Source organism: Suncus etruscus, chromosome 15 (genome assembly GCF_024139225.1).
Source record: "Suncus etruscus isolate mSunEtr1 chromosome 15, mSunEtr1.pri.cur, whole genome shotgun sequence".
Taxonomy (NCBI): Eukaryota; Metazoa; Chordata; class Mammalia; order Eulipotyphla; family Soricidae; genus Suncus; species Suncus etruscus.
Genome location: NC_064862.1, coordinates 37,644,324 through 37,656,521, shown reverse-complemented (window position 1 = coordinate 37,656,521; position 12,198 = coordinate 37,644,324). Strand labels below are relative to the sequence as shown.

Sequence of the window (12,198 nt, the reverse complement as noted above, 5' to 3'; positions counted from 1 at the left end):
TCTGATGAAGCAGGATAGCAGCAGAGAAATAATATTAACCAGTCAGGAAAGAGATTCATCGAAGTCAGTCTACTTTTCACTTTATGGCCTTTCTGCCATGTGCTCACTTTGCCACTGCCAAAAGCCAGAATTTCTCTCTCTTTATTATCTAGAACCAAATCCACTAGGTTGGGAAAAGGCCCTATAATCCAGGTGGGCTTTTACATACTAAAAAAAAAAAGAGGTTACCAGGAAAAGAAAGTTGGGGGAACACTTTGTCTAGGGTTTTTAGTTAGTCTCACCTTACACATAAAGGTCAGGGGGATAATTTTTCTAGACAGTGTATGATGTGTAAAGTCAAAGTTCTTTCTTGAATTACAGAAAGATCTTCCTTTGATAAACGCAGACTCTTTTTGAAAAGTTGAAGGTAGGATGGGAAGCTGATTTCTCTTTGGGGTAATATTTGTGTTCTTTCACATACTAACATTTGTTTTAGGGAACCTTATTATCCACAGTACTCTATTGGTTTATCTCTAATACTAATTAGAACTTATATGTGTCAACTATTTCCCTTTCTTGAAAATAGTACTTAGAATATCCCTGTTCTCCCAAAACCATATATAGTGGGAAACTAGGAAGCACCAGAGAATGTGAAGTCACATAAGATACATGAATAGACTTACAGAACCTCTCAAACTTCTTACAAACTTCTAAGAAATTTAAATGCTTATATTCAATATGTGATAAGTGATTCACTAGTTTTTTAAAGTCCTGCTTATTTATAGAAGACACATGTTGAAAGAATAACTGAATATTTTAAGCCATAACTCAATTATGTTTTCAACCTTTATTAGGTAAGATTTATAATCTTAATCTAAAAGAGTTTTTAGTAAGGAATACTATGAAGTTTTCTCATTTTTAATATATTCTGAGTAGATCACAAATATGCCATTATCTTTGGTAAGCACACTTGACAGTGCTCAGGGGTTACTAACTTTTGGTTCTGCACTCAGAAATCACTCCTAGAGAACTTAGGGAACCATTTGGGATGTGAGGGTCCGAGTTTACTGTTGTGCAAGGCAAACACGCTGTCTGCTGTACTCTTGTTTCAGTCCTGTATCTTTTAAGGCATTAGTTTCAATATAAATTTCCTAGGAAAGTTAGATTTTCTCATTAATTTGTTTCAATGCATTTTATACTAAGATTCAAACTTTAAATATGCCCTCTCTATATCTTTTTTCTTTAGGAAATAAGATAAATTTTCTGTAAATGTAATATGATATCAAAACATTGAAACACCAGACTACCATGATCAGTTATATTCTAGATACATATTTGATATGTATTTCTACTAGCCATTGACTCACTTTAATATTTTACAAGTTATTCAAATTTTGTTTTCAGAATTTATTTTTAATGGGGAAAATGTAAAATGATTTTCTGAATGCATAAAAAACTCTAAAATCAATGATATGCTCAATAAAAGTGGGTGGATTTAAGGGTTTTTTTTTGTTTGTTTGTTTTTTTGAACAGTGAGATGCAGAATTCTTGATCATGAGTATTAGTCGTACAATGTTCCTATACCTATCCCTTTGCCACTGTTTTATGTCCAAGACCAATTTCTCCAGTTTTCCTCCCTTCCTCCATTCCTTCCTCACCCCCATTATGCCTTTATGGCTGACACTTTCTTTGATCTGCATCTGTGTCTTTCTGTTTTTGTGTCTATACCTGTCTATTTGTCATTATGTGTCTAGCTATGTCTTCCCCTGTTTCCCTCTTCTCTCATTTTAGTCACTGTGGTTTTCAATATTGTTACTAGGTAATGCTAATCTTTTTTTTTCTTTTTTTATTTTCCTTTTTTTAATTTTTATTGTGATCAAGTGCATTACAAATCTTTCACTGCATCATTTATGGTACATAGTGACAATGAATGAGGGGCATTTCCACCACCAGTGCTGTCCTCCCTCTGCATCCCATATCTCCATCCTCTACCCACCCAGTATGCTAGTACAACTGGTCTCCACTTTACAGCTTGTTGTAGATTGAGCATCCATTCCACCATCATTGGCGATAAAAAGGATAAGAAAAAGGGGAGAAAAAAATTTGGTGACAACTACCAAAAGAAGAAAGGAGAAAAGAAAAAGAAAGAAAAATGGAAGAAAAAAGAAAAAAAATGGACCCGGCAAATAAAAACATATAAATCTCTAAATAATTACCACAAGTGTGAAAAAGAGAAAAGTGGAAGAGAAAGAGAAAGAACATAAAGTCAAAAACTAACAAATCAAAACAAAACAAGAAAAAGTATGGGTGCTGGAGTGGTAGGATTTGGCGTTCCCCCCACTTTTTTTTTTTTTTTTTTGTATAGGCACAGTAAGCACTGGGGAAGAAAGGGAATTCCTGTGCCCTAAGAGATTCAGGGTTTCTCCATCCTTGAAGCATACCATCATGGGATCAACACCTGGCTCCATATATACTCATTACCCCATCCCAAAGGCTTTTTTGTGATGCCAGGAAAGTTTCCTCTGAGTTGTGTGAGAAAATTAAGCCACTGTAGCTAGCGATCTTGGTATTTGCGCAGGTTATAGGTCAGTCAGAGTCTAGGATAGAGTCTCTAGGTTCTAGAGGTTCCTATCCATCGTTGTTGTGGTGTTCAGTCTTCTGTAACACTTGCTCCCTGTTTTCGTTCAGTCCCTAAGCCGAAGCCTAGGATATTATGAATCCAAAGGTTCTGCTGAGTCTCTGTTGTCCAAGTTGGACCTCTGCAATAAGACATCTTGTTGTTGTTGTTGTTTTATGTGTCCTGGACTACAGCCTAGGGTAGGGTTTACCTTATTAGTCCCAAGGTAGGCTCTGTTCAGTCACAGTTGTCAAAGTCAGTTTTCTGTTGTTGGTGCTCTTATTTTTCACAGTTAAAAGGACGATAGCTCTTCTGATTTCCATTTAGTGTTAGGTGATGTGATAGGACAGCCTGGTCTTAGGTCAAGTTTTCCTTTCCTCTTTGTCAGAGCAAAACTGGCACAAGTTGGTGCCAGAGTAGTGTTATAAATCTCCCAAGGGAACTTAGTTCCTGGTGGTGTTGCCCAGAGCTGTATCATTTCTATGTCGGGGATCTGGGGTTTTGGATTGGACTAACACTGTCCAATCTCCTGGGGACTGGTTGTATCCACATGACACATGTTCAGGATGGGAGGCACCCTTCTGCTATAAAAAGTGAGTTCTTATCCCTAGAAGATAAGATCTTGTTTCTGTGTCTATGGTTTCCCCTTTTTTTTACTGTGCCCATACCAAAACGTATGGTGTCATACTGTGTTGCTGGTGCTATTCTGGGTAAGGATGACAGGCTGCACACACAGTCTCTGTTCTCTGGTTTTGTTCTGAGCTTTTATCCCAGTCAAGGCTTTTTGTACCAAGCAGCACCAAAAATGGTAAGGATAGAGAAAAAAATGTATATATTAAAATAGAACAAATAAATAAAACTGAGTTCAAAAGAAAAGGTATTCGAATAAAACAAGTGGTGGAGGAGGCTACTTGTATATTTAGGAATACACATCTTAAGATGTATTGTTATACAGGTTAAGTATATATAACATGTATAACAATCCTGGGCTGACCACCTAGTCCAGGAGACCGAATTCCCCCCCATGCCAAACTGGTTTTCAGGGCCAGGTTTGGCAACTGGGCTCTGGGGGGAGAGGGGAGGACAGAAACTCCAATCCCATGCTTTTCAAACTGGAGAGGAAGGCTGCAGCTGGACTGAGAAAATCCCACGTGCTAATCTTTTTTTATGGTTTTTATTTTTTTGTTAGTTTTTTTTTTGGTCACACCCATTAGATGCTCAGGGGTTACTCCTGGCATAGCGCTCAGAAATTGCCCCTGGCTTTGGGGGCCATATAGGATGCTGATGGATCAAACCATGGTCCTTCCTTTGCTAGCACTCGCAAGGCAGACACCTTACCTCTAGCCCCACCTCGCCAGCCCCATGGTAATGCTAATCTTAAAACACACTAGTAATTTACTTTGATTTTTAAAGCAACCCTTCTTTAATATTTCAACAATTTTTATTGTTTATCTTCGATGCATAGTGTAAAGTTGGTTACTATAAATGGCAAGATGTTCACAATCTTGTTAAAAAACTATTTTCTATTTAAGTACTTTTTAATTTTCAGGCTTACTAAGCAGTTATCTTGAAAGCATGGTGTGATTTGTAGAAGCCTTATATGTCTATTGCATTTTATGACTCATTTGTTATGAAATGCTAGAATGTTTCAAGTTCTCAATAGGAATATTGAGATTTTCATTAGTAAAACAAGGTTTCAGAATAAAATGTTTTCCAATATAAACTTTCTCTCAGTTCTATAGGTTTAAATATTTACTGATATATATTTAATATTTACATTGATTATTAAATTTTTTTTAAATAATTTGTAAAGTCATATCAGTTTTTAAGATTGCACTTATGTATTGCTTATACAGGTTTTATATATATGACTTACTATTTATAAAACATGTTCCTTGGTCCTCCGCTCCCGGAACCGCGTACCGCGGCCACCAGTGTTGGTGCCTCTGGATATTGGCAGTCAAAAATGTCAACAAAGTTCGTCTCTCCAGCCCTCAGCCAGAAGTAGGCCTCACACCCTGCCTATACACGGTATTGGCAACATTACCACCAGGCCATGGCCTGGATGCACGGCCACCAGCTGGCCTACTGGAAGGCTGTAGAGGCTTGCCAGGGTACTGTGTGTCATGTGCCTCCCAAAGACACATCCCAGACACCAGGCACTGAGGATGGGGACCTGTCTCTGCACAAGGAGCCCTATGACCCTCAGCATGGTTATTCCCCATGCCCCTGGGGAGAGCTGCCCCCGCTCCATTATCAGGCCCTGTTGGAGCATCTGTTGCCATCATCATCATCATCATTGGGGTCATCGTCATCATCTTTGTCATCATCATGGTTGTCATAATCTGACTCAGAAGAGCTGGAATGTGATATCAGCAAAATGGAAATCACTCAGGAGCTCCGGGACTACTTTGCACAGACTGAGAAGCACCAAGAGGAACGAAGGCTGCAGCAACAGATGGAGGAAAGCCGCCTGGAAGACTACGTCGAGGCCGACCATGACCTATACTACAATCTACATCGGTGCTCAGTGGAGACCCCCAGCCACAGGGTCTGGGAGCAACGCCTGGTGGAGATGAAAAGACTGTATGGGGACAGTGCCAGCAAGATACAGGCCTTCGAGGCAACCCTGAAGCTGAGCTTCGACACATACTGTGACCAGAAGCAGCCCAAGTACTGGCCTGTCATTCCATTCACGTTCTGAGTGCAGCCCCTGGAAGTCCCACTGAGACCCCTGCCTCCCTAGGGCTCCAATGTGTGGGGGAGCTGTTTCGGCCACTTGGAAGTGAGCAGGAGGGAAATTTTCCTGCTGCTGACAATGGTCATTTCCTCTCTCTGCCCTTATGGTTTTAGTTGTTAGTGTCGTATCTAGTTCATTAAATGTTTCTGACAAAAAAAAAAAGTTCCTTATCTCCAAAGATCCTTACTAATAGGTTTCAACTTTCAAGATCTCTTTTAAGGAACACTATATGCATAAGTACTTACCTATTTTAAACATTTTACTGAAAAATTTCAAGCATCAGTATTAAATTTACAACATGGAATACTCTAACTCCAATATATTCTTTTTATTTCTATTTCACTTTATTAGGCTAGCTTTACAGCCTCTATTTTATTGCCAAACCACACCATACTGATGCCAGGTTTTTTTTCACTAGGCAAGTGAATATGTTTGACTTTTTTTTTTAACTTGTGAAGATTTATATTATACAGAAGAGTCAGCAAAATATAACTATTTCAGGGATCTAATTTTTTAATCATATTCTGGGAATGTTATGTCATCAGTGTTAAGTTAAAACTCAGACAATATTACAGGAAAAGAGAGGCCAAGTGACATTATAGACTAGAGATAGCAAATGAAATAAAAATCAGGAGCATGAAACAATTTACCTATTATGTCCAAAAATAGAGTGGTTTATATTTTTATATTATTCAAAATGTTTATGTTTAGTATAGAAATTAGACAGAATCTTGCCAACATACCCCAAGGAAGCTTTAAGAGTACAGTTTTTGGATATATGATTATAATACCCAAAGACAATAGAGACGAGGGCCTAGAAGACTAGTCCATTATAGGAAGCTTGCCATAAAGAGCAGGGAAGTATAGTTATGGCAGAGAATGAACCATTATGACAATAATACTTGGAAATTATCACTCTGGATAAGAACTGAGGGAATGAGATAAAGTGATATGCATAATACCCCTTCAGTAACAACTTTTCATACAGCAATGCCTAGAAGTAAATAGGAAAAGAAAGGCAGAGAAACAAGATAAAGAGGAATAAACCGACAGAAAAAAAAAAGAGGGAAATATATATGCCATAGAAGTAGGTGAGGTGGTGAAGTAAGGAAGGAACTTGGGGAAGGTAGTGGTGAGAAATGTACATTAACTAAAGGGATGGATGGTGAAAATAACTTGTTTCCTAAACTATGAAAATATTGAAAAAAAGAGTTATGCAGTGTGAGTACTTCATAGTTCCTGGGAAAATAGTAACCGTGTGCTTATCATTGTTTATTTACTATTTTAGAACAAATATTAGGAAATATGGATTTCAGTTTTACTGAGTTTAGCTTAACATTTTGAAAATTGATTAACTTTTATTTTTTGAGATGGACTAGAAAACTAGAAATCAAAGATGGAGCTACTCTATGCAATATTTAATCCTTTAAACCATTTCCAAGTCCTCATATTTTTATTTTTAAAAGAGAATGCAGTGCAATTAAATAGGAAACTTTTCTTTTCAGAGAAATTGTGACTTGTTTCTGAAACACTGACAAGAATCAAACCCTTTTACTGAGTAGTAGGTATAATAGAAGTGTCTACTCTAAATTATAGAGCAAGTTTTTGCAGCTAGTTTTGATGTGAAGAAATATAAGTGCTAGAAATGTCGGTCTTGGGGCTGGAGCGATGGCGCAGATATAGGGAATTTGCCTTGCATGCAGCTGACCCAGGATGGACTAGGGTTTGATCCCCTGGCATCCCATATGGTTCCTCAAGCCAGGAGCAATTTCTGAGCATATAGCCAGGAGTAACTAACTCCAGAGCCTCACCATATGTGGCCCAACAATCCAAAAAAAAAAATTAGAAATGTAGGTTTTTAAAATTAGAAGTGTTAGAAGCCAGATCTGTTTGATTCTGAACAAGTTCCATAGCTTGTGAATGATCTTTGGTTCTCTTATCTGCAAAATATGTATGCCAGTGTCAGGATCAAGAGACTGTAGCTAGGATAGAATCCAGTAAATATAATTTACTCAATGTCTTTATCCAGAAAGTTCTTGAGATAGTGATGAGTATTTCCAAGAAAATCTTTCTTCTTCATGTTTTTATGGTCTTTTTAAGATGCATTAAAAATATACAGCAGGTGTGCAATGTTATTCCTCACATTCTTTGAATTTAAAAGAAAATCATATGTAATTAAGAAGTTAAAATTCTCATGATTATGGTAACTTGTTTATGGAACAACTTTGACTAGAATTTAAACTCTCATATGATCAATGACCACCTGGATTTCATTTATCCAAAGGTATCCATTAACCACTTAGCCTGTTTCTAGCATAACAACTGTGCAGGAACATAGACAGTGTAGAGCCAGAAAAAAAAAAAAGCTACCAAAATAGCACAGGTTTTAAGCAGTAGTTTAGAAGACCAAGACATCATGTTAAACAATTTATTTTATTTTATTTATTTATTTTGTGTTTGGGGGGTCACACCCAGTGCTGCTCAGGAGTTACTCCTGGTTTTGCACCCAGAAGTCTCTCCTGGCAGGCTCGGAGACCATATGAAATGACTGGATTCAAATCGGGGTCAATACTGTGTTGGCTGCGTACACGGCAAAAGCCTTACTGCTGTGCTATTGCTCCAGCCCACATGTTAAACAATTTAAATGACAATAATGCACCACACACTTGATGTATTTTATAATATGTCATTCGAATTTAAAGTTAGAAAATAAAATAAGATTAGATTAACTTTATAAAAAGCTGTAAGAATAACACAATAGAAACTCAGTGTAGTAGATACACTTAAATAATATTTAACTCCTAAGAACTTTTTATATATCTAAAGCAAGTCTTTGAAACTACCTAATAGGGGCCAGAGCAGTGGCACAAGCAGTAAGGCATCTACCTTGCCCGCACTAGCCTAGGATAAACCAGGGTTCTATGCCCCAACATCCCATGTGGTTCCCAAGCCAGGAGCGATTTCTGAGTGCATAGTCAGGAGTAGCCCCTGAACATCACTGGGTGTTGCCCAAAAACCAAAACCAAAAATCCTACCAAATAAATTCCTCTTTTTTTTTTTTTGATGCTGTATTAGTTACCCACAGTTCTACAATACACTTCTGCCTTGCCTCTATGAGTGTTTCTACTATATAATGTAACAATTAGTAATGTATTCTTCTAGATCAGGCTTACCTCAGATGAACCAGTAAGACTTTTGTTCCTAAATCAGAACTTGGAAAATATTATTTACGAATGAATTTTTGTTGTATTAAATAATGGGTTTCGAGCTGGGCATGGAAAAAAATCTTTGATTTGCATTATGGAAGGATGAGGTGGTAGAAATGAAGTCACTTCAGTAACGAAAATAATTTTTAAAGTTGTGAAGATTAAAATGAATGTGGCATTTTGTTCATTCATTCAACAAACACCTATTAAGGAGTTATTTTGTGCCAACACTTGAGAAAAAACAGATAGAACTTACCAACTAGTAAGAGAGATTAGCATTTGTCAAGCAGTCATAAAACTTAGTATACATTTATAACTGTGATAAATTCCGTGAAGAAAGGGTACATTGGATTGTGAGGCAGTACTGATCATAGTAGAGAGGACAGCCTGTGTGAGAAATTAGGCGGCAGAGAGATGAGCATTCCAACCAGTACAAGCTATGTAACAGACACACCACTTGGTTGCTTACAAGGAGTCTAGAGGCAGGCACAAGGGTAACCCTAAATACTAAATGAGTAATGAAGCAAATAAAAGAAATAATCAAATTTTCATTTTGGTATTTTGAAAATGTAGTTGCAGCTAATGTGATTTATTGAAGCCGGAATGAATATAGTGGGAACCTCTTGGAGATTTTGGTGGCTTAGCCACTGGCCTTTGATGAATACAGAATAGATTCATCCTGAGAGGTGAGGGTGGGAATCAATAATTTCACAATAAGTGATTTAGGAGTCTAATAACAGTTAAATACTATTGGACAGATGTGAGGAGAATGAAACTTTCATTCCCTTCTTGTTAGGATGTCAACTGGACCAGCTTTTTTGGATAACAAGATGGATATTTATCAAAAAATTAGAAAGTGAGCTTTTATCAGACCAGATTACATACCACTAACAGAAATATACCCTAGAGGCCCAGAAACACAATGCAGAAAAGCCCTCTGCATACCTATCTTCATTGCAGCACTATTTACAATGGTGAGACAATAAAAACAGCCCAAGTTTCTGAGAACAGATGAGTGGATAAGAAAACTTGCACATCTACACAGTGGAATACAATGAAACTGTTAGAAAAAATGAAGTCATGAAATTTGCTTATACATGGATATATATGGAGACCAGTAAGATAAGCAAAATGTGTCAGAGGAAGCGGGGCAGACATAGAATGATCTAAGGCAATATTACTCAAAGATAATCAAGATGAGAGCCAGGAAGATGAGTCCATGATAGGAAGTTTGCCACAAATAGTGGGGGAGTATAGTTATAGCAGTGAATGAACCACCATGACAATGATATTGGAAATGATCATTCAGGACAAGAACTGAGTGCTGAAAGGACATAAAATGCTATGCATGATACACCTTCAGTAACAATATTTCAAATAATGGTGTCTAAAAGAAAAAAAGAAGAGAAATAGAGAAGGAAGAAAAATGTCTGCCACAGTTGTAGGCTGGGTAGAGGGCTAGAGGGAAACTGTCCCGTTGGTGGCAGGAAGTGTGCACTTGAGAAGAGTGTTGTATATTGTATGACTGAAAGCCAATCATGAATATCTGTAACTTTGTATCTCACCGATTTTCATTAAAGAATTTATTTATGGTGTGCTGGAGAGATAGCACAGCAGTAGGGCGTTTGCCTTGCACATGGCCTAGACAGGACAGGACCATAGTTTGGTTCCTGGCATACCATATGGTCCCCTGATCCTGATAGGAGCGATTTCTGAGTCAGGAGTAGCTCCTGAGAGCCACCAGGTGTGACCCCCCCCAAAACAAAACAAAACAAAAATAAAAGCCAAAAAATAAAAGAATTTATTTATACAGGAAAAAAGCAAATAATATAAAAAAAAACAGCTATTGGGATTAGGTGTTAGAATGTGGAGCCTCAACTCCCAATCAGATCCTAACATAAATGAGAGACAGTGTGTGTGTGTGTGTGTGTGTGTGTGTGTGTGTGTGTGTGTGTGTGTGTGAGAGAGAGAGAGAGAGAGAGAGAGAGAGAGAGAGAGAGAGAGAGAGAGAGAATGAGAGATCATTGACCAGAGAGCCAGGAGGAGCAGGCCTATATCTCTGTGACAAACTGCTATATTTTATTCAGAGGGAAAGAGAGAGAGAAGCCAAAGCAAGGTGCATCTGGCTGATGCTGCTTATGCAGTGTATTAGGCAAGGCCTGGCCTGGGTACTTGGCCCTGGCCTGCAGCTTCCCCTGCCCCCAAACACACCTAGCATTTTCCTGGACCTCCTACTAACTGCCAAGCTTCTCCTTTTATACCTGGTCAATTGACTGCTATGGGGGCATGTCCCAGTCCTTTGGTCATTACAGGGGAGGTTGTTTCCCCATAAAGATGCATTGCCATTAAACCCCTTAAATGCATTAACACTAATCCAAGCTTTATTTTGTGTTATTATACTTTTAGGGAATGGTTGTTGGTCTATACTCACAGTGATAAGTGTTAACTTTTTACTCTGTTCAAAGATCATTCTTACTGGAGCTCAGAGGGCCATATGTACTAAAGTGGGTTCAGGCAGGGGTTGATAATTTATGATAATTTATAAGGCATGTACTTTCCCTGTATTATCTTACCAGACTCCTAAAATAATTGGAGCCTCACCTGGCTGTGCTCAGGAATTACTCCTGGTGGTGTTCAGAGTATGTGGGGTAGAGGATTGAATCTGGGCGTGCCACATGCAAGCAAGCACCTTACACTCTGCACTCTCTCTCCATCCCTGTCAAATATTATTTTAAGCATCTTCCTGTTTCCATATTTTTTCTTTACTTAATTCACATAATCAGCTATTCATTGAGTCATTTTCTTAATTATTCATAAATAGTGTTTTTCTTAGAAAGTATTGTTGAGTGTCTAAGATGTGGGTAAAGCACAAACCAAGTACTCATCTTAATCCGTCTACTCTGTCTCTCACTTTTCTATCACTTTTCTTACAAAAGTATAGCCAAAGGCTCTTCTTCCAAGTGTGTCCTAGAGTGTTCCTAATTTAAAAAAATATTCTCTGCTTATTTGCCCCCTTATCAGTCAGATCAGCTTAACTGTCCAGAATTAATTTATTCCATTTTATTAATAGTCACTGGAAGAAGAGCTTTCCCTTTTCCCATTTTATTCCTCCAACTGGCACTGTGATTTATAAAATATAAGATTTATCAGTTGAGTTAAAATAATAATAAAGATTGAATAATGATAACTTAATTCAATTTAACTCAAGTCACTGGAGATAAAATTATGATAATAAAAGTTGTAATGATGTTACATTTAAATTAATATTTTGTGTATTACTTTATAAATGACTGTCAGCTAAGTTTTCATGTAAAATTTTAACACCTTATTTCCTGTAAATATATTGTTTCATGCATATGAATGATAATTTAGGATTTTGATTATCTAACTGTCCCTGGGACAAGTGAATCTTTTAATATTATGTTATAATCAGCCTTTTCCATCTCAAGAGATTCATGTGTACCTGCATATTCTAACCCCTTATCCAGTCCTGATACTTTGGTAGACTAAAATGGCACAGATGGCCAGTAGTTTCACCAGGAAAATTAGCAGTTGCTATAAATAATAGATTTGACTATTTTTTATCTTCAGAGAGGCATCATCAATTATTTTCTATTATAATATCACTTTGAATTAATTTAAAATTTAATATTAGG

The 12,198-nt window shown here is 37.4% G+C and overlaps 2 protein-coding genes across 2 annotated transcripts in view; both read left to right on the top strand.

Annotated features, from left to right (window-relative positions):
- CHRM3 (cholinergic receptor muscarinic 3) overlaps positions 1 to 12,198 on the top strand; it is a 569,505-nt gene that overhangs the window by 29,514 nt on the left and 527,793 nt on the right. The window lies entirely within an intron of this gene.
- LOC126030785 (gem-associated protein 8-like) lies at positions 4,883 to 5,351 on the top strand. Its single transcript, XM_049789028.1, has one exon. The coding sequence runs from the start codon at positions 4,977 to 4,979 to the stop codon at positions 5,298 to 5,300; it is 324 nt and encodes a 107-aa protein (XP_049644985.1). The 5' UTR covers positions 4,883 to 4,976; the 3' UTR covers positions 5,301 to 5,351.

Bases quoted from the DNA above. Each gene is read 5' to 3' on its own strand.
- LOC126030785 (XM_049789028.1), top strand. From the start codon at position 4,977: ATGGAAATCACTCAGGAGCTCCGGGACTACTTTGCACAGACTGAGAAG.